We start from the raw sequence: 19,325 nt of genomic DNA, 5'->3' as shown, positions 1-19,325 counted from the left end.
ACCAACAGGAGCTCACTCCGTCACAGGGATTTGAACCGCCGACCTTCTGATCGGCAAGCCCTAGGCTCTGTGGTTTAACCCACAGCGCCACCCGCGTCCATTATACCTTTTCAAACAGCCACGGCCTCCCCCACAGGTTCTTGGGAACTGTAGTGTTGCTGAGATTTATTTGGAGACCCCTATTCCCTTCACAAGGGACGCAGGTGGCACTGTGGCACAGAGCCTAGGGCTTGCTGATCAGAAGGTCAGCGGTTCGAATCCCTGCAACGGGGTGAGCTCCCGTTGCTCGGTCCAAGCTCCTGCCAACTTAGCAGTTCGAAAGCACGTCAAAGTGCAAGTAGATAAATAGGGACCGCTACAGCGGGAAGGTGGTACCCAGGTGGCGCTGTGGGTTAAACCACTGAGCCTAGGGCTTGCTGATCAGAAGGTCAGCGGTTTGAATCCCTGCAACGGGGTGAGCGCCCGTTGCTCTGTCCCAGCTCCTGCCAACCTAGCAGTTCGAAAGCACGTCAAAATGCAAGTAGATAAATAGGCACCGCTACAGCGGGAAGGCAAACGGCGTTTCCGTGTGCTGCTCTGGTTCGCCAGAAGCGGCTTAGTCATGCTGGCCACATGACCTGGAAGCTGTACGCCGGCTCCCTCGGCCAATAATGCAAGATGAGCGCTGCAACTCCAGATTCGGTCACGACTGGACCTAATGGTCAGCGGTCCCTTTACCTTTACTCCCTTCACAGAGCTACGTTTCCTGGGGTGGTTTAACAACCGTTTCTTCTTCCCAGCGAACTCTGGGAACTGTAGCACTGTGAGGGGACACTTCTCTGCACCCTTAACAGACTATAGTTCCCAGCATGCTTAGATGGGTGGAACCCATGAATTTTAAAAGTGGTCTGAGAGTGCTTTGCGTGGTGTAGATGTGGTGTAAACTGCCTCGAGCTCTTCTGAAGGCAGGGTGAAAATATAAGGATGCTGAGCAAGTTTGTGGATCCGACAGGGTTAACGGCAAGTCCTCCTGGCTCTCTTTACCCTTGAGATCTGACTGCTTCTCAATCTACCTCTTTGCTCCCGGCTGGTCCGATTGGCTGTTTAGACTTGCTGTCTGCCTTGAGTAAACTTTACGCATCTTTTTAAAAATGTCCCCTGGCTGAACTTGCCACCCCTGTGCATGAAATGCTGGAAAGACAAGGCTCTCTTTCCCTCCCCTGGCCGAGAAACCCTCCCCAGATTCTGCTGCTACTTCAATTCCCACCTTATTTCATGGCTGTGTATTCAGGTGGTTGTTCCACAAGGAGTTGTCTATTCTGATGGTGGCTCCGCAGCTCTTGGGGAGACTGGTGTAGTGGTCAGAGTGCCGGGCTAGGACCTGGGAGAGCAGGGTTCGAATCCTCCCACTCGGCTCACTGGGTGACCTGGGAAGCCAATCGTAGAATCGTAGAGTTGGAAGGGACCCCAAGGGTCATCTAGTTCAACCCCCTGCAGTGCATTAATATTTTGCCCAACATGGGCCTCGAACTCACAACCCTGACATTAAGAGTCTCATGCCTTACCGACTGAGCTATCCCTTGGCAGCAGGTAGGAATGGAAACACCTTGCTGACCTGCTTCCTACAGCTCCACTTGTCCAACCTCTACTTTGATATCTCGATATTAGACTCCATGCAATAATCCTATAAGGGAGACCATGACTGATTGGGGGTTGGGAAAACTGGTTTAATTTTCAAATGCATCAACCTTGAAGTTAGTTCCATCCTGTTTCCGCATTGATTTGTGATTTTCAGAAAAATCTGCTTGAATATTTGCATCCAAATGTGCATTCAAAGCCTATTTCGATACATTATTTGGTCTGAGAACTGTGTTCAGACACCCCAGAAGCATGGGGAAAAGGTGGAGAGCTTAAATTTCAATCTGCATGTTGGGTCTATTCAGGCGAGCTCATCCTCTTAATTTCCAAAGATCAAATTCCTCCGACATCACTGATACGATTATCCTCAAAATCCAGAAAGTTTGCTCTTGTAGATTTAGATGGTGGAATGTACCAGGGGACCTCTGCATAGATTTGTGGCCAAGGCACGGCTTGAATTATCCTAGCTCACTTGGTAGAGCACGAAATTCTTAATCTCAGGGTTGTGGGTTCGAGTCTCGCTTTGGGCAAAAGATTCCTGCATTGCAAGGGGGTTGGACTAGATGACCCTCGGGGTCCCTTCCAACTCTACAATTCTAAGAACTAGCTGCGGGACACCGTAGACTTCGAAACAGCCCAGCTAGCTCGTGTTTAAAAAGCACAGCAAGCGCTCTGCAATTTTTGCTTGCTCCAGGCATGCCTTCTGCAGTGGTACCTCTTGCACCAGCAAGTGCTTGCCTCTGGGAGGCCCAGCCGTGTGGGGCGAGAGCCACCATTTCCTCTCCTCCTCCTCCTCCTCCTCCTCCTCCTCCTCCTCCTCCTCCTCCTCCTCCTCCTCCTCCTCCTCCTCCTCCTCCTCCTCCTCCTGGAAGGCTGATGCCTGGCATCCTTTCCAAGTTTTCTGGGAAGCTTACGGATGATTTATACTGGTAGAGAATGCTTGTGTGTGCCTGCTTGGGTTGTCTGCTACTTTGCGGAGCCAGGGTACCTCCTCGGGGAATCGCTTCCAGAAAAGTGTGCCACGCTGCTGCTCACGGAAGTTTTTCAACTTGGCAAGACAAGTTGGGGGCCGTTGGGGGCCGTTCTTTGCGCATGTAAACACAAATTGGCCATGCCGGGGGTGGGGGTGGAATTCTGATGCATCGCCTCCTTGGCTCCTTCTCCCTCCCAAGATGCTGCTTCTTCGCCAGCGTGCCTGGGCCGTTTCCTCCCCTGGTGCCTTTGCTGGCATGTTGTAAATGAAGCAGGGCAGCCAGCAATTTATGACTGGTCATTAAAACTCTCCCTCTGTCCTTGAGATGAAGATTATTTTGTTTATTTCCACTCCGCAGGCCCCCCCCCCCCAGGTCTTAAACAGATCACCCTCCATCTTTTATCCTTACAATGACCTTTTGAGTAGTTCTGGCTGAGAGACGCTGCCTTGCCCAAGCGCCCCCCCCCATGGAGCTTTAGGGCTGAGGAGGGATTTGAACCTGGGTCTCCCATGTCCTACTCCTTCGTTTCAACCGCTGCACCAGGGGCGTAGGAAGGGAGGGGCAATTGGGGCGCACTGCCCCAGGCAGCGTGATTCCGAGGGCGCCATGGTGGCTGCCCCCCCGCCCACGCAGGGCGCCCTGCCCCCAGAAAGTGCGCCAGCAGGCCCGCCCTAGCCATAGAGGCTAGTGGCGCGGAGAACCACGGCGCCGGGCACTGGAGGGTGCTGGAAGGGCACCAAGTGAGCGCAGGGTTCCGGCAATCTGGCCAGGACTGCACTCCTTCTCTGAGAACTCAGTGCTGCGCCTCCTTCTCGTTTCCCCAGCGCTGGGTTCCACTCAGTCGAGCTTCGTCACCAGCGCGCGCACAGCGCCCAAGCAGCTCTTGCTGGTCCCGCGGTGCGCGCGCTGGTGGCGAAGCTTGACTGAGCGGAACCCAGCGCTGGGGAAACGAGGAGGCGCAGCGCGGAGTTCTCGGAGGTGGCCTCCTGCTACTGCTGCAGTCCGCTTGGCACTTCCGGGCCCTTGGAGAGGCTCTGGAGGGGGGCGCTAGAGGGACCTTAGCGCCAGGGTGCTGGATGGGCTTAAGACGGCCCTGTGTGCCAGCTCCGCCCCCGCCCCTGCCTGCTCTCCGCCCCCAATGCCAGAGAATGAAGGTCCGCCAGTGTGCTGCACCACACACTGGCTCTCAATATGTTGCCTTGCTCTCTCTTAAAAGAGAGGGTCTGGGGTTTAACATTCTCTCAATACCGTCTCTCTTCTCTCCTGTCTCTTGTTAGGAGACTGACCGTGTCCCATTTCAAAGCCCCTCCCGGATGCTCCGCCAATGCTTGATAGCACAAATAGGCTTCAGAATTAAAATCCGAGGCCTGCTGTTTCTGTACCCTCAAAAGAGTTTTATTTCTGAGTTTTGAGAACTCAAGAACAACTCGTAAAGGAGTTGCATGTTTGTGCCTCTTGACTGGGAAGAGGCAGACCCAGGGCAACAGTTCATACAGAGGCACAACAGGCACCCTCTTTTTCCCGGAGGGCGGGGTGGAATTCCGCTGCACTTCTTCATCAGGGATCCCTTTGAACGATCCAATTGTGCTTGACGCAAATGTGATAGAGGCTGATGTGAAGGAGAGAGAGCAGTGAATCATACAGAGGTACAGCGGTATCTTGGTTCTCAAACACCTTGGTACTCAAACAACTTGGAACCCAAACACTGCAAACCCGGAAGAAAGTGTTCTGGTTTGTGAACTTTTTTTTTGAAAGCTGAACGGGCTCCGTTTTGAGTGTTACTCTTCCATTTTGAGTGTTACGCTGAGGTCTGCCTGTTTTTGCTATTTATTTTGCGTTTTTGCGGCTCTTTTTTGTGTGTGATTGTGTGGAACCCAGTTCAGCTACCCATTGATTGACTGATTGTGTGACTGCAGTACATTGTTTATTGCTTTCATTTTATGCTTCAATGGTCTGGTTAGATAGTAAAATTCATGTTGAATTGCTGTTTTAGGGGTTGTTCTTAAAAGTCTGGAACGGATTAATCCATTTTGCATTACTTTCTCTGGGAAAGCGTGCCTTGGCTTTGAAACGCTTTGGTTTTGGAACGGACTTCCGGAACGGATTTAGTTTGAGAACCAAGGAACCATTGTTCATCAAAGCCTTCTCTTTGGGTGGGCACCCATTCACCTTTAACCCTCGACTTTCTGGTTTCTCATGATGCAACGTAAAATGCTGTGGGAGAACTGGTAACATGCCTCCAGTATATACTTTTGGGAATACTACCAGAGGATAGGAGTGGACTTTGGTTGCTTGGAGCCAAAAGGGGGCGGTATTCGCAACGTGATCAAAAGTTCTTTGGGTTGCTCCTAACTCAAACTGAGGCCCTGCTCCCCCCCTCCCGGGGGGTGGGGATGTCGAATGGTGTTGTATGACTGGTTGTGGACATGTGCAGAGGGGCCATTTTTGTCAAGGGCTAACATTATCCTAGCACAGTGATGGGCAACCTTTTGAGCTTGGTGTGTCAAAATTCGCCAAAAAACCGAGCATAACTCGGGTGGTGTGTCACTTCAAGAAAAAAACCATAATTTCGCGATATTTATAGTTTAAATAACAAAAATGTATAATTGTAATATATAACTATTTAATAAACCAAAAACTAATTATTTAACCAAACCAAACCAAAAACCTCTTATTTATCACAAAGTGTCCAGAGTTAAATAAAAAAAAATCCTTCAGTAGCACCTTAAAGACCAACTAAGTTTTTATTTTGGTATGAGCTTTCGTGTGCATGCACACTTCTTCAGATACAGTGAAATGGAAGTTTCCAGGCACTTATGTAGAGAAGGGGTGGGGAGGGGTGGGGATGGGGAGGGGGGATCACTCAGAAGGGTGGTGGAAATGGGTGATTGACTGACTGATAGCTGTTGATGACCGCAAACGACTGCAAATGGTTTTGCATGAAAAAGCAAGGGTTGAGATGGCTGAAGATCGCTTATCATGTATAATGAGATAAGAATCCGATATCTCTGTTCAAACCAGGTCCCTCCATGGTTTTGAGCTTGGTGATAAGTTGCAATTCAGCAACTTCTCTTTCCAGTCTATTTCTGAAATTCTTTTGTAGTAAGACAGCTACTTTGAGATCTTGTATAGAATGTCCTGGGAGATTGAATTGTTCTCCTACTGGTTTTTCTGTCTTCTGGTTCCTGATGTCAGATTTATGTCCATTTATCCTTTGGCGTAGGGTTTGGCCTGTTTGTCCAATATAGAGAGCTGAAGGGCACTGTCCAGAGTTGTTGAGCTGTTTGGGGGGAGCTGCTGACCAAAGTTTTGGAGGTTTTTTGGGGCGGTGTGTGTGTGCAAAAGTTGCTTCGCTTTTTTGGGGGGAAGAGAACAGAAATAAATGACGAATAATACCTTCGCTGGAACTAACACGCAGCACCGACATAGTCTGCCAAAGTGCCAAAAACCAGCACAGAAAGGGTTAAAAACCAATCTCTGGGTTTTAACAGCTGAGACAAGCTGTAGGAGAGACAAGCTGTAGGAGCCGGAGAACAAATGGGGGTGGGTGGGGAAAAACCAACAACAACAGCGGGAATGGGCCAATGGGGTGCGTGCCAGCAGTGAGGGCTCTGCGTGTCATGTCTGACACGCATGTCATAGGTTCACCATCACTGTCCTAGCATGTGGACAGCGGCCTTGGAAGTCACCTATCTGGTTGCAAGAAAATGATTTTTTGTGTGAATTGCTCGTATTCCACAACCTCTGTTCGGAGGAAGCAGAGATGTTACGGCCCGTTTTCGTGTGGAGGGGAACTTGGCCTTCGGTACCATTAGGCAGGAGGGACCCAGGTGGCGCTGTGGGTTAAACCACAGAGTCTAGGGCTTGCTGATCAGAAGGTCGGCAGTTCAAATCCCTGCAACGGGGTGAGCTCCCGTTGCTCGGTCCCAGCTCCTGCCCACCTAGTAGTTCGAAAGCACGTTAAGTGCAAGTAGATAAATAGGGACCGCTCCGGCGGGAAGGTAAACGCCGTTTCCGTGCGCTGCTCTGGTTTGCCAGAAGTGGCTTTGTCATGCTGGCCACATGACCCGGAAGCTGTCTGCAGACAAACGCTGGCTCCCTCGGCCTTTAGAGCGAGATGAGCACTGCAACCCCAGAGTCGGACACGACTGGACCTGATAATAATAATAATGATGGTCAGGGGCCCCTTTACCTTACCATTAGGCAGGCGTGAGGACACCATCTCGGGTGGCAGATGTTTTGGGGAGGCAGCGGGAGCAGCCCCCTGACTGTACTTTCCTGTTTCAGCAGGAGATGCCACACAATCTGTCCTGCGCCCACACACAATGAGTGCCCAGGAGGACACAGTCCCATTGCCAGCCTTGAGATGAGATTCTGCTGCCAGTCCCGTCTTGCGTGGGTGGCAGATGCAGAATCTTGTCCTTCGCCTCGGGCAGCAAAATGAGCTGCCCCTGAGATTGGCCTTTGGTTTAAGAAATGGTGGTTTGGGGTGGGGTGAGGGGGCAGCATTGGGAAGGAGCAAAGATCAACAGCTAACGTGTTTTGGAAGGGAAACGGCAACCAAGAATAATTTGTTTGGCAGGTGTATATAGCGATGCACTGAGATGACTATGTTGGGTAATAACAAGTTATCGTGGTGGCTATTATGTCCTAGGATAGCTCAGTTGGTAGAGCTGGAAAAAGGAAAAGAAAAGACTTAAGTAAAACCTTTGCTCCATGATAGCATCCAGCTCTTCTACTTTCCATAGACTAACCTTTTTTCAGACTTCAAACCCAGATACTGCAAATTCATTTTCGTTTTTGTGCAAAAAGTCCATAAAGGGTTTCCTGTCATTAATAAAGGGCAACAATGATTTTTCTATAACTAAACACGTCAACATCGCCGTCTCAGCCAAATCCATTAATTTCAGTCACCATTATTCTGTAGTAGGTAATGGCAAATCCTTTCATATAACAATCTCGCCGCTGTGATAATATATTTCAATATATGATCCCAGGAACTGTGTAGTTCTTTAAGGGTGCTGGGGGTTGTTCGGAGGCACCTATTCAAATGCCCTTTTAAAATGTGTTGGGGGGATTATGGGGTTGTTCTTGTTTTTATTTTTATTATGTATTTTAACTTTATATATTGTGATTTTATCTTGGCAACTGCCCTGAGATCTGCATTCCAAATTTAAAAAAGAAAAGAAAACAGAAAATAAACTACAGCTCCCATCAGCTCCAACAGGCAGTGTTACAGTGATGGGAGTTGTAGTCCAAAATGTCCAGGACACCTGGGTGGCAAAGGAAAGCACTGAACATTTGAAACATGCTCTCGTCCTTGCTCCCTATAACTTCCCCGCTTTCATTTTCCCTTCTAGCCAACCACCCTGCCCCAGGGCACCATCAACATGAACCAGTGTACGGATGTCGTGGACGGGGAAAGCCGGACTGGGCAGAAGTTCTCCCTCTGCATATTGACACCTGAGAAGGAACACTTCATCCGAGCTGAGAACAAGGAGATCATCAGTGGGTGAGTTGGCAGCAGTGTGTTCTCGGAAGAGGGGCAGCGGCAGAGAAGGCAGAAATTGAGAGAGGCCGTGGCATACAGCAAAATTCTCATTTCACTGCTGGAGCAAGAGGCTCAGGGGGTTGAAGGAGGGGCTGTTTCTGCTCCTCGTGATGCTGAGCACCCATTGTGATGTGCCAGGGCCCCCCAAATTTTGACTCCTGCATCCTTTGTTCTAGGTGGCTTGTGGGCTTGTGTGGATGTTTGGGTGATGTCGCCCTCTTCAGGCAAAGGAGGGGATAAGAATGTGCAACGTTGGCCTCTGCGATTGGCTGTCAGTCTGAAGCCTCTGGATAGGCTGGGCCTTGCGCAAATATTGGGAGCTTGGCCTCCTGCTCTTGCCTAGTCAACAGCTAACACCCCAGTCACCCCTCCATCCCATCTCTTTCCAAATGTTGTTGAACCCAGAAAATTCTATCGAGGTGGAATTGCATGCCAATTCCATACCAATGAAGAGTTTGGATTTGATATCCTGCTTTATCACTACTGTAAGGAGTCTCAAAGCGGCTAACATTCTCCTTTCCCTTCCTCCCCCACAACAAACACTCTGTGAGATGCGTGGGGCTGAGAGACTTCAAAGAAGTGTGACTAGCCCAAGGTCACCCAGCAGCTGCATGTGGAGGAGCGGAGACACGAACCCAGTTCCCTAGATTACGAGTCTTACCACTCTTAACCACTACACCACACATGTGAGACATTGCGTGAAGATATATTTCGAAGAAGCATCACTTCTATTACAACTCCAGCAGCTGGGTAGCCCTTTCCTAAACAAACATAGCAGATTCCAGTAAATTATATGTTTTTGTTGTATGAGTCTTGGTCTAAGGTCCAAAGACACGCTTGTTATGGAACTTAGCACAGTTTCCCATTGCTTGGTTGATATTGACTTAGGGTTGCCAAAGTCTGGGGGCTAACCCTTAGAAGGCCCCGTTCCACACACTCACTGGCCTAGACCATGGCCTCCACCTGCTCCTCAAAAGTCCCAGCAGTTCTGCATGGAGTCATTTGCTTCTGGGAATGTCGCGCACAAGCCGATCTTATTGCAGTTCCGGCACATTCTCTGCTCGGCCTTTTCTGGTTTTGACTTGGTCTCTGTTCCCCTGCTGTCCCTGCTCCCTGTGTACACAGCTGCTCTTCCTCTCTTTCCCAAGGAGGACTGACCTTTGGAAGGAAATTAAAATGAAATATTCCTCCTCCTCCTTCGTTCCCTGCAGCCTACTTCCCAGGGCCTCGCAATTTGGCAAATGCTGAACAGTTAGGCATCTGAATAGTGAGATCGCCCTTCGAGGCGCAAGTCCACCCGTCTGCCTAGGCCTAAAATCTCAGCTTGTCGCTCTCCAGAGCAGTTTGTCCCCCCAAATTCTGAGCAGTGAAGCACACTTGCTTTTTCTGAGTTGGTAATGTGCTCCCATGGACTGCAAGAAGATCAGACCTATCCATTCTTAAGGAAATCAGCCCTGAATGCTCACTGTAAGGACAGATCCTGAAGCTGAGGCTCCAATACTTTGGCCACGAGAAGAGAAGACTCCCTGGAAAAGACCCTGATGTTGGGAAAGATTGAGGGCACTAGGAGAAGGGGACGACAGAGGACGAGATGGTTGGACAGTGTTCTCGAAGCTACCAACATGAGTTTGACCAAACTGCAGGAGTTTACGTCAGGGGCCAGCAAACTTTTTCAGCAGGGGGCCGGTCCACTGTCCCTCAGACCTTGTGGGGGGGCCGGACTATATTTTTTGGGGAAAAATGAACAAATTCCTATGCCCCACAAATAACCCAGAGATGCATTTGAAATAAAAGGACATGTTCTGCTTATGTAAAAACATCAGGCAGGCCCCACAAATAACCCAGAGATGCATTTTAAATAAAAGGATACATTCTACTCATGTAAAAACATGCTGATTCCCAGACCGTCCGCGGGCTGGATTGAGAAGGTGATTGGGCCGCATCCGGCCCCCGGGCCTTAGTTTGATGACCCCTGGTTTACGTTCTCATGAAGGCCCCGGGTTAGCCTACTTTTAAAATCAAGGTGGATATGGATCACTGAGGACTAGGATCATGTCAGAGGGTCGTCGTGGCTACTCTAGAATAACTCCGCTTGAGTCCAGTTTGTCTTTAAAGACTTTCATTGTGCATAGTATTTACAGTGCAGAGATAGCTTAAATCATGACCTCTCAGTCCGAACCAGAATCCGGCAATGGCGTACGTCTGTTCCTACGCTAGCAAAGTAGTCGGGGCACCCCAAAACGCCTCCCCCTTGACCTGCGTCGCAGTGCTCTCCTTAACTCTTGCGCCGGAAGGAGCGATGCCCTCTCGGCCTCCTCCTGCTCAAGGCGGTGGAATGGCTCTCCAGCGTCCTTAAGCCCTTGCCTACATCTCTCCTCCCCTGAGCTTTCCCATCGTTCCGCACGCTGCCTTCTCTCTCCCTCCGAGTCTTTCCCCTCCCCCCTGGCTGCTTCAGACCCACTGCTGCTCCCTGTGCTTGGCGAGGTGGGCGTTAAGATGATGGGGGCTGGCTCCCTGTAGGGAGTCACCCTTACACAGGGGTGGCCAACTCCTAAGAGACTGCGATCTACTCACAGAGTTAAAAACTGGCAGTGATCTACCCCCCTTTTGGGGGTTCAGGTCAAAGATGTTGAGCTTTTTTTAGGAAGGAGGAAGGTCCATTTTGGGGAGGTTCGGGTCAAAGTTGTTGAGTTTTTTCAGGCAGGAGGTAAAATGTTGAGCTTTTTTTTTAGGGGAGCCACAGTTGTTCAGCTTCTTTGAGCAGAGCCAATGATCTACCAGAGATCTACCGCAGACATCCAGTGATCTACCGGTAGATCACGATCTACCTGTTGGACATGCCTGCCCTTACAGATCATTCCCAGACTCAGGCTCTGCACCCACGGCAGGCTAGAATCCTTATGCAAAGATGTCTTGAGCTCAGCAGGTCTGCATGGAGCGGAAGTAGCAAACCTGAATTGCCCTGAGCAACAGCCGGCTAGACTCATTTGTTCTCCTTGTTGCATCTTAAACCTGCAAATCCTGAAATAGTTAGGCGTTAAAACAAAAAAAGGGGGGGGAGAGATTGAAATGAGCACCACAGACAGGGAGAGGCAGAATCCAGGCTGCGGAATTGGACCTGACCTGTTGAGCAGGATTTGCTTGTTTCCTCTGTCTCCCTTGTCACAGCTGTCCTGCCCAAGTTGGGCTTGATCTGCGGGAATTAATTGTTCCCTGAATTTCTTGCCCCTTCTCTCTTGCTGGGGCCAGAGTGCTCCAGCTGCCTGCAACCCCTTTCTTGGGTAAATGCTTCACGCCTAAAGAAATGTTCGGACTACGTACAGAGCACAGTGGGACAAACCTGTACGGTTTGGGGAGATCTGGTTCTGTCACGACTGGGGTTAACAGGGGCAAATTGACCTGCCGCATGACCTTAGAAACTGAATTGGCGTCAGTTTTGTTCCTTATCCGTCACAGAGCTCCCCGTGCTGAGTCACTGTGAGATTTTTATGTGCTTTATGGACTGCTTTTCAGCTATTTAAAGCTTGCTGGAATGCTGCAAGAGCAGAGAGCAAATTGGCCACATCCACACAACACATTTCAAGCACTATCACACCGCTTTAAGCAGAATTCTGGGAGCTGAAGCCTCTTAAGGTGCTGAGAGTTCTTAAGAGGTCCCCTGCACAGAACTACAACTCCCAGCATTCCCTGGGAAGAAGGATGGGTGATTAACACAATCTGATAATTGAAGCTCTGTGAGGGGAACAGGGGCCTTGCGAGAAGCGAAGTTACAGGGAACCAAGCAGAGGGCCTTCTCAGTAGTGGCGTCTATCCTATGGAATGCCCTCCTATCAGATGTCAAGGAAATAAACAACTATCTGACTTTTAGAAGACATCTGAAGGCAGCCCTGTTTAGGGAAGTTTTTAATATTTGGTGTTTTATATTCTGTTTTTAATCTGTTGGGAGCCGTCCAGAGTGGCTGGGGAAACCCAGCCGGATGGGTGGGGTATTAACAACAACAACAACAACAACAACAACAACAACAAGATGTTATAAAATCACTAGATTTCCAGCAGCTTTAGTTCTGAGATCTAGCTGCTTCCATCATGCTACTTTCGTGAGATTCTACCCCCTGCCCTCCATTGAGGTTGGAGTGGGCTCCTGTTTGGCAAATCAACGTCCATCTGTCTTAGGTTTGCGGCTGCTGGCTTGGAGGTGGTGTGGGAATTCGGGCTGGTTATTATTACTACAATCATACACTGTCTTCCATGCCCTTGCTGCCTCTTGAGAAGCTTGCGCATGGGAGCTTGCGCAGCTCAGAGTCGCTGGGGGGGGGCAGACTTTTATTTTCACGGTGGCGTTGAATAAACTCCTGAAAAGTAGCAGCTTCGCCATGGAAAACACGGGCGCCACCCCAAGCGCAAACAGTGCATCCTGTGCTTGTGTGTGTTGGAACAGAGATTAGAAGCCACCCCACCGCTTGGGAGGGGAAGAGAAAGCATTTGCTTTGAGCAGGGGTTTTGGGTGGGGAAGGGGGCACAGTTATTGCTCTGCTTGGATCAGTGCCCACGTTGTTGCTGTTCGCACAGAGAAGATTTGAAGAGTAACTGAAAGATTGGCTCCCAGTATGTTTCCGAGCACAATTCAAAGTGTTGGTGCTGACCTTTAAAGCCCTAAATGGCCTCGGTCCAGTATACCTGAAGGAGCGTCTCCACCTCCATCGTTCTGCCCGGACACTGAGGTCCAGCACCGAGGGCCTTCTGGCGGTTCCCTCGTTGCGAGAAGCCAAGTTGCAGGGAACTAGGCAGAGGGCCTTCTCGGTGGTGGCGCCTGCCCTGTGGAACGCCTTCCCAACAGATGTCAAAGAGGAAAACAGCTACCAGACTTTTAGAAGACATCTGAAGGCAGCCCTGTTCAGGGAGGCTTTTAATGTTTAATAGATTACTGTGTTCTATTTTTTCTGTTGGAAGCCGCCCAGAGTGGCTGGGGAGACCCAGCCAGATGGGCGGGGTATAAATAATATATTATTATTATTATTATTAAAAAAGGTAAAGGGACCCCTGACCATTAGGTCCAGTCGTGACCGACTCTGGGGTTGCGCGCTCATCTCGCATTATTGGCCGAGGGAGCCGGCGTATAGCTTCCAGGTCATGTGGCCAGCATGACAAAGCCGCTTCTGGCAAACCAGAGCAGCACATGGAAACGCCGTTTACCTTCCCGCTGTAGCGGTTCCTATTCATCTACTTGCACTTTGACGTGCTTTCGAACTGCTAGGTTGGCAGGAGCTGGGACCAAGCGACAGGAGCTCACCCCGTCACAGGGATTCGAACCGCCAACCTTCTGATCAGCAAGCCCTAGGCTCAGTGGTTTAACCACAGCGCCACCTGGGTCCCTTATTATTATTATTATTATTATTATTATTATTATTATTATTAGGAAAGTTGTAGCTCATTGGTAATCTTTTGCCCAACGTGGGGATCAAACCCCTGACCCTGAGATAAAGAGCCTCATGCTCTATCGTCTGAGCTATTGCTCTGCTGGAAAACATATACGAAGGTCTTTTTCATATCCCACAAACCCTCGTAGTCTAGCGTTGTCCATTCAGATGAGCCATACCTTCCCAACCCTTTGAGAGGCCTCCCCTCCTTGGAACTGCAAATGTTAGAAATGGACTTGGGACAATTTGCATGCAAGTTGTGGACTCTGCCCACCGCTTTATATCCTGTCCTCCAGAGCAACAGCTGCTTAGATGTCTCCAACATAAGGGGGGCTGTGTGTGTGTGTGTGTGTGTGTGTGTGTGTGTGTGATTTGAACACAGAGCCATGGCAAGACTGTTTTCCCTCAAGTCAGACTTCCTGGTGAGTCCATTGACTTAAAATTGCAAATGTTTAAAGCAATGGGAATACCCCTCCAAACCACCCTGGTGTTGCACAAGCCCAATACAGTGGTACCTTGGTTTACGAACTTAATCCATTCCAAAAGTCTGTTCTTAAACCGAAACCATTCTTAAACTGAGGCACGCTTTCCCTAATGAGGCCTCCTGCTACCAGTGCCCTTCCACCATTCGGTTTCCATTCTTAGACCGAGGTAAAGTTCTCAAACCAAGACACTATTTCCAGTTTTGCGGAGTTTGTAAACCAAATCGTTCTTCAACCGGACTGTTCTTAAACCGAGGTACCACTCTAATCCATCTCTTTCTTTAATAGATGCTTGTAGCCAACCAGCCAACCTGCTCCACCAAAGGGGGAACCACCGCCAGTCTCACCTGGCTCTCGGAGCCTTTTCCCCATGCTTCCCTTGACACGATTCCTAACTCTCCTCTCTTTTCTCTTTCCTCCAGGTGGCTGGAGATGCTGGTTGTCTACCCAAGGACGAACAAGCAGAACCAGAAAAAGAAGAGGAAAGTGGAGCCCCCGACTCCTCAGGTAAATCAGTAGCAAGGGGGAAGTGATGCCCACCAGTTAAAGGTTAGCATGATCTGGGACTTCCTTTGAAAAGCACGTCTCTCGAATGAAAGCGACGGTCTTTCCACAGCTTGCTCATGGCTTGCAGCACACATAATTTCTTTTCTCTTTTTCCCCCAAATTGTTTTCTCAAATTTTACCAAATCAGCCGCAAATTAAGACAGATTAATACTGCCCCCCCAAAAAAAACATGGGTTTCCCGCACTCCATTCTTGATGCATCTAAGGTTTCCTCTTGTCGCTTCTTTATTTTCCTAGTTGCTTTCTAGTTCACATTCCATTCCTTACAATTCACCTTATATTGTATTGGCCCGAATATACCGTAAGCCGTATAGAATATAAGCTGTATGGAAGTGAGAGCTGGACCATAAAGAAGGCTGATCGCCGAAGAATTGATGCTTTTGAATTATGGTGCTGGAGGAGACTCTTGAGAGTCCCATGGACTGCAAGAAGATCAAACCTATCCATTCTTAAGGAAATCAGCCCTGAGTGCTCACTGGAAGGACAGATCGTGAAGCTGAGGCTCCAATACTTTGGCCACCTCATGAGAAGAGAAGACTCCCTGGAAAAGACCCTGATGTTGGGAAAGATTGAGGGCACTAGGAGATGGGGACGACAGAGGACGAGATGTTTGGACAGTGTTCTTGAAGCTACGAACATGAGTTTGACCAATCTGCAGGAGGCAGTGGAAACAGGAGTGCCTGGCGTGCTCTGGTCCATGGGGTCACGAAGAGTCGGACACGACTAAACAACTAAACAACAACAACATAAGCCGCACCCGCAAATAAGCCTCACCTTTAAAATTCAACGGGGGTGGGGAGAGGGACACCTGAATATAAGCCGCTCCCTTAAAATTCCGCAGGCACTCATGCCCGTAAATGGCAAATGTAGAAGAAAATCCTACAGCGATATCGTAAAAGCCCATTTTAGTAAGATCCTGAATTTAAGCCGCGCTTTAACTTTCCACTGTCGGAATTTGGGGGGCGGGGCGGGGAGTGTGACTTATATTCAGGCCTGTATGGTATTGCAGTAGTTTTTTTGTTATTTTAAAACTTATTTATCCTTATCCATCAGCTATCCACCTGCCAATTCCTGCACGTATAATATTTTAACATTTGCAATATCATCTTGTGCTCGTCTTTTCAAGTGAGAAAGAAAGTGGGGTGAGGAGGGAGCACCCAAAAGCACATTCTGTGCTGTCTCTGTGGAAGTGAAGGACCTTTGCCTTATCCTGAGCCCTGCCTCTCGCTTGAGGAAGAAGTACAGTTTTACTGCCAAGATCTTTAGTATTCAGAGCCGTGCAAAACAGGGTTCAAAGGCTCTGCGGGAGCTGTGCATGGCTGAGCAAGCTAAGACATTGGTCCAGGAAGCAACACAGCTTCTTAAGCCCCTTTATGTGGGAATGGAAACATGAGAAATCAGGCTGTTCTTTGGACTGGGCAAGTAAACGGGAACTCCTCCTGCGAGGGATGGATCTGGGCTAGCTGTTCACACAACCTGCGCTGGCATCTCTGTGACCCAGAAGATGGAGGACATAGAATCATAGAGTTGGAAGAGACCACAAGGGCCATCCAGTCCAACCCCCTGCTGAGCAGGAAACACCATCAAAGCATTCTTGACATATGCCTGTCAAGCCTCTGCCTAAAGACCTCCAAAGGAGACTCCACCACACTTCTTGGCAGCAAATTCCACTGTCGAACAGCTCTTACTGTCAGGAAGTTCTTCCTAATGTTTAGGTGGAAGCTTCTTTCTTGTAGTTTGAATCCATTGCTCCGTGTCCGCTTCTCTGGAGCAGCAGAAAACAATCTTTCTCCCTCCTCTATATGACATCCTTTTATATATTTGAACATGGCTATCATATCACCCCTTAACCTTCTCTTATCCAGGCTAAACATACCCAGCTCCCTAAGCCGTTCCTCATAAGGTATCGTTTCCAGGCCTTTGACCATTTTGGTTGCCCTCTTCTGGACACGTTCCAGCTTGTCAGTATCCTTCTTGAACTGTGGTGCCCAGAACTGGACACAGTACTCCAGGTGAGGTCTGACCAGAGCAGAATACAGTGGTACTATTACTTCCCTCGATCTAGACGCTTTACTCATATTGATGCAGCCCAGAATTGCATTGGCTTTTTTAGCTGCTGCATCACACTGTTGACTCATGTCAAGTTTGTGGTCTACCAGGACTCCTAGATCCTTTTCACATGTACTGCTCTCAAGCCAGGTGTCTCCCATCCTGTATTTGTGCCTTTCATTTGACAGCAGCATCTCTGAACCAGACAGAGCAGGAGTTGCCTCCTAGGAGGCTGGGCTAGCGGTGGGTCCTGGAGATGGTGCTGGAATGGGAGGCAAGGAGCTGGGGAAATACAAAGTGCTTTAGTGATCATAGGTTCATAGTAGAGTTGGAAGGGGCCCCCAGGGTCATCCAGTCCAGCCCTCTGCAATGCAGGAATCTCAGCTAAAGCATCCATGACGGATGGCCAGCCAGCCTCTGCTTAAAAACCTCCAAAGAAGGAGAGCCCATCACCTCCCAAGGGAGTCTGTTCCACTGTCGAACAGCTCCTACTGTCAGAAAGTTCTTGCTGATGTTGAATTGGACTCTCATTCTTCTAGCCGGAACCCTTTGGTTCGGGTCCTAGCCTCCAGAGCAGGAAAAAACAAGCTTGTTCCATCTTCCATGTGGCAACCCTTTGTATATTTGAAGATCATATCTCCTCTCACTCTCCTCTTTTCCTGGCTAAACATGCCCAGCCTCTTCAACCTTTCCTCATAAGGCTTAGTGTCCAGACCCTTGATCATCTTGGTTTCCCTCCTCTGCACATGTTTCGGCCTGTCAACATCCTTCTTAAGTTGTGGTGCCAAGAATTGGACATGGTATTCCAGGTGTAGTCTGACCAAGGCAGAATAATACTATGATTTCCCCTTGATCTGGACACTAGACTTGTATCGATGCAGCCTAGAATAGCATTAGCTATTTTTGCTGCTGCATCACACTGTGGACTCGTCAAAGGTTTGTGACGAGGGGTGGAGTGGAGCACCAGAAGTGAGCTCTCCTCTCGATCTATTTTCCCATCTGTGGCTCCCCCCCAGCCACCCTGAGGTGGTTCACCCATCTCCCGACTCCCTGGCACAGCTCGTTCCAACTTGATGGGCCCCTCCTTGGGTGAAGAGCAGTCAGCTTCCCCTAACCCTCACCCTGGTCTGACCAGCCCCTCCACGATGCGTCTTCGGGATGCATTGCTGACTGCATTGGTTCGGCTATCTCAGCCAAGGGTTCAGGCAGGAGTCTCTCTCTCCCTGGCCTGCGTGGGAGCAGCACGGATTGAGCCTGGGATATTTTATTTTATTTTATTTATCATGCCAAGCAGGCACTCTGGCCTTGAGCCACAGTCCTCTCCCTGCAAAGAAACTTGCATACAAGGGCCTTGCTTGTCCACATGGTGTATTGGAACACGGGTGGCTCTGTGGTCTAAACCACCGAGCCTCTTGGGCTTGCCGATTGGAAGGTTGGTGGTTCGAATCCCCGCGACGGAGTGAGCTCCTGTTGCTCTGTCCAACCTAGAAGAGAAGAAGAGTTTGGATTTGATATCCCGCTTTATCACTACCCTTAAGGAGTCTCAAAGCGGCTAACATTCTCCTTTCCCTTCCTCCCCCACAACAAACACTCAGTGAGGTGAGGGGGGCAGAGAGACTTCAGAGAAGTGTGACTAGCCCAAGGTCACCCAGCAGCTGCATGTGGAGGAGCGGAGACACGAACCCGGTTCCCTAGATTACGAGTCTACCGCTCTTAACCACTAGACCACACCTAGTAGTTTGAAAGCACACCAGTGCAAGTAGATAAATAGGTACCACTGTGACGGTAAGGTAAAAGGCGTTTCCGTGTGCTCTGCTTTCCGCCACGGTGTCCCGTTGCGCCAGAAGCGGTTGAGTCCTGCTGGCCACATGACCCGGAAAACTGTCTGGACAAACGTCGGCTCCCTTGGCCTGAAAGCGAGATGAGCGCCGCAACCCCATACTCACCTTTGACTGGTCTTTACCGTCCAGGGTTCCTTTACCTTTTTTTACCACATGGTGTTCATGTGCATACACAGAGTGACACCCTCCTACAGCGAGGCAGACAAATGCTACTTCTCGGTTGCTGGCTGCAGGCTTTCGGCCCCCTTTTCACAGCTGGAAATAGGGAATATATTGTTGACTGTCCACAGGCCTCTCCAGTTGGATAGGATTACCCAGCGCTCTGGTTTCCCTACAGGAGAGAGGTTCTCTGGAAGGTAACTCAGGGAGTAAGAGGCCACAGCTGAGGTTGAGGCCATTCCTAGATCTTATGGGGGCTGAGACTGTGTTCTCTGGGGATCTAGTGACACCGATGTTCTCTTTTTTGACTATAAATGGTAAAGAGAGAGAGAGAGAGGGACCCAAAACCCTGGTGCAAGACCATGACTCATTCTTTCCTCCCGGAGTCTGTGGGGGGTGAGAATTCAGCCCCTGATCCTGTCCGAATAGCCGCCTCTTCTTCTCTAGGACTAAGGCTGTGTTTAAGGCACACAGCTCCCCACAAAGACTTCAGGACTGTGGTTTATCCCTTCGAGAGCCTGAAGTTCCCAGCACACTTAACAAACTCCAGTTCCCAGGATTCGGGGGGGGGGGAGTTGTGTACAGTACTTTGAAAGTACAGTTGTGTACACAGACTGAGGCTGAGATTTTGTTGCTGGGTTGGGTTTACCCAACAGGTCAATGGCATGG

The 19,325-nt window shown here is 49.6% G+C and overlaps 1 protein-coding gene across 7 annotated transcripts in view; it reads left to right on the top strand.

Annotated features, from left to right (window-relative positions):
• The window catches only part of MPRIP (myosin phosphatase Rho interacting protein), a 149,823-nt gene that overhangs the window by 65,688 nt on the left and 64,810 nt on the right, over window positions 1-19,325 (top strand). For all 7 annotated transcript variants that reach the window (XM_035131554.2, XM_035131559.2, XM_035131560.2 and 4 more), the window contains exons 4-5: window positions 7,952-8,103; window positions 14,464-14,548. In XM_035131554.2, the coding sequence (XP_034987445.2) occupies window positions 7,952-8,103; window positions 14,464-14,548 (237 nt within the window). The remainder of the gene's footprint in view (window positions 1-7,951; window positions 8,104-14,463; window positions 14,549-19,325) is intronic.

This window comes from Zootoca vivipara, chromosome 14 (assembly GCF_963506605.1).
Source record: "Zootoca vivipara chromosome 14, rZooViv1.1, whole genome shotgun sequence".
Classification (NCBI taxonomy): domain Eukaryota; kingdom Metazoa; phylum Chordata; class Lepidosauria; order Squamata; family Lacertidae; genus Zootoca; species Zootoca vivipara.
The sequence above is the reverse complement of the archived record's forward strand: the minus strand, read 5'-3'. Positions and strand labels throughout refer to the sequence as shown.